Source organism: Phalaenopsis equestris, unplaced genomic scaffold, assembly GCF_001263595.1.
Source record: "Phalaenopsis equestris unplaced genomic scaffold, ASM126359v1 Scaffold197481, whole genome shotgun sequence".
In the NCBI taxonomy this organism is placed as follows: Eukaryota; Viridiplantae; Streptophyta; class Magnoliopsida; order Asparagales; family Orchidaceae; genus Phalaenopsis; species Phalaenopsis equestris.
In genome coordinates, this window is record NW_018217430.1 from 1 (window position 1) to 2,199 (window position 2,199).

The 2,199-nt window shown below is 42.5% G+C and overlaps 1 protein-coding gene across 1 annotated transcript; it reads right to left on the reverse strand.

Moving 5' to 3' along the window:
• Positions 1–656: 656 nt before the first annotated feature.
• LOC110035372 (mediator of RNA polymerase II transcription subunit 33B-like) lies at positions 657–2,122 on the reverse strand. The gene has a single exon (XM_020739606.1). The coding sequence runs from the start codon at positions 1,968–1,970 to the stop codon at positions 849–851; it is 1,122 nt and encodes a 373-aa protein (XP_020595265.1). The 5' UTR covers positions 1,971–2,122; the 3' UTR covers positions 657–848.
• Between the last annotated feature and the right edge of the window lie 77 nt (positions 2,123–2,199).

Sequence of the window (2,199 nt, forward strand, 5' to 3'; positions counted from 1 at the left end):
TTCAAAAAAGTTTAGAAGAGAAATTCATGTCACTTTCCAATTAACACCGACTGCTCAAGCAATATAAAAATTTAAATTTATGACCATAAATAGTGTACTATAAAACTAAAGTAGTATGAAATAATATTTGCTAGTTAGAGATAATTATGGTTATTCTTCAATAAATAAATAATTAAAGGATATAATCATAATTGATAAACATAATATTTTATAAGAAAACAAGCTATATCCTTCAAGTATCAAAACATTTGATGCATTGTGCTAGTCGATAATGTTTGCCATGAAATTGCTTGCTTTGCTTTCATTCTCTTTCTCATCATGTTGGGCATTGTCTTATAAACTTCATAATATTTAAACAAGCTTCGCCAATTTATATCATTTGCCTAATCCCCTACCATTCGCCAAAAAAATTATTAATAAAAATTGGAGTCCATTTGAAATTTATTTATGTGAAAAATAAAATTTAATAAATTTTCTTCTAAAATTTAGAATACTTAGTAATTTTGTTCCGTGCGTGAGTGAGTGAGAGAGAGAGAGAGCACTTGCAATTATTGAAAGAACAACCAATCTAGGAGAATAGAGAAACATCCATTGAAACCTAAACCCAATGGAAACATAAAGGTGAGAACACAAAACAACCAAATCTATACATTAAATGGCAACTCACACACACTATAAACTTCAAGTTAGCAACAATAGTTTCTTTTAAACACCTCCCCCACCCCCCAAACTAATACAATATTGTAAAATTCCAAATATTAATTTACTCCCCTACACGTTAAAAATAAAACTAAATAAAATTTACAACAAAAAGCGGCAGCAGCGAAAGAAATCACCTGCATCCACCATCACCATTGAACGGCAAGAATCACCTCAGCAGCTGCCCCCATAGCCTCAACTCCCCGCTTCCTCAGCAGAGCAAGAGCAAGCTCATCCTGATTCCAGTTCCTCAGCCCTCTGCTCAGCCTCTTCACCACCCCCAGATTCACCTCCATCACCCAACTCGCCGCACATTCCACCACCAACCCCAAAAACCCAGACACATAAGCCCTCCACAGAGACAAATCACACCCAAGCGAGATCTTCCCATCCAGCGCGCTTGCCAGGAACTCCATGTGAGCTTCTATGACCCTCGGCCTTCGCTTCGAAGGCGACGTCTTGTCGATTCCCCACGCAAACATGCCGCAGAGCAGAGTGAAGTAGGCCAGAGCATAGCCTCCCAAACTGTAAACTAGACCCCCACTGTTTCCTTCCTCATCCAACTCATGAACAGAAAGGAACCATGATGGAAGCATCTCCTGGATGAGACCTTGTATCAGACCTGATCCTCCTGACAACCACACAAAAGTAGCACCCAGCGCAGCGGCCACTTTCACCTGCGCCATGGCGGCGGCTAACGATACTTGCCCGTATCGCAATCCATGCTTCGTCTTCTTCAGCTTCTCGATCTTCTCTTTGGACACAACAGTATCTGCAATTTGTTTCACTGACTGCATCATGATGGACAGGATGTCTTCGGTTAGAAGAACGATGTCTTTAAGGCACCGGTAGACTCGAAGGTATAGAATCCCGGGAGCGACGGGCGAAAGACCGCCGCAGAAATGGGAGCCAAATCCATGGCCGAGAAGGCTGCCTGCGCTGCCATTGCTAGACATTTGATCGCCGGAGAGGCCTAGTGTGGCGGTGAAGCAGCTGCGAAGCAACTGGACGATGGCGTCGTTGTTGTGATGAAAGACGGTTCGAGAGGCGGAGAAGATGAGGAAGTCGCTCCAGCGCTTGACTTTTTGAGTCCACAAGGCTGCCACGATGGGCATGCTTGGCCATGGGCAGCTTGCGGCGAGGTTCTCTAGAGCTGGTCCGGCGAGGTTAAGGAACCGTTCGGATGCTTTATCAAGCTTGTATGTTATGGTGAGGCTCACAAAAGCTGCCAGAGGTAACGGAAGTGTTGCTTGGGAGATTCCCCCTGCCATATAAAAGCATTATACTTATAAAAACCAAATAGTAGAATTGATTTACTTCGTCTTCCAGATTTTTGTTTGAATGGAAGTCGCCAAAAATGAATATTTCTCACTTCATTGTAACAGAACTACAAAATCTGGCCTTCAAGTTTTAATTTTTATCCAGAATGCACATCACTCTCTAGTTCTGAATGAAACAGTTTGGTTGGAAGCACACCGAGAGAGAGAGAGAGAGAGAGAG

Excerpts from the sequence above, each read along its gene's own strand:
- LOC110035372 (XM_020739606.1), bottom strand. The coding sequence starts at position 1,970 with ATGGCAGGGGGAATCTCCCAAGCAACACTTCCGTTACCTCTGGCAGCT.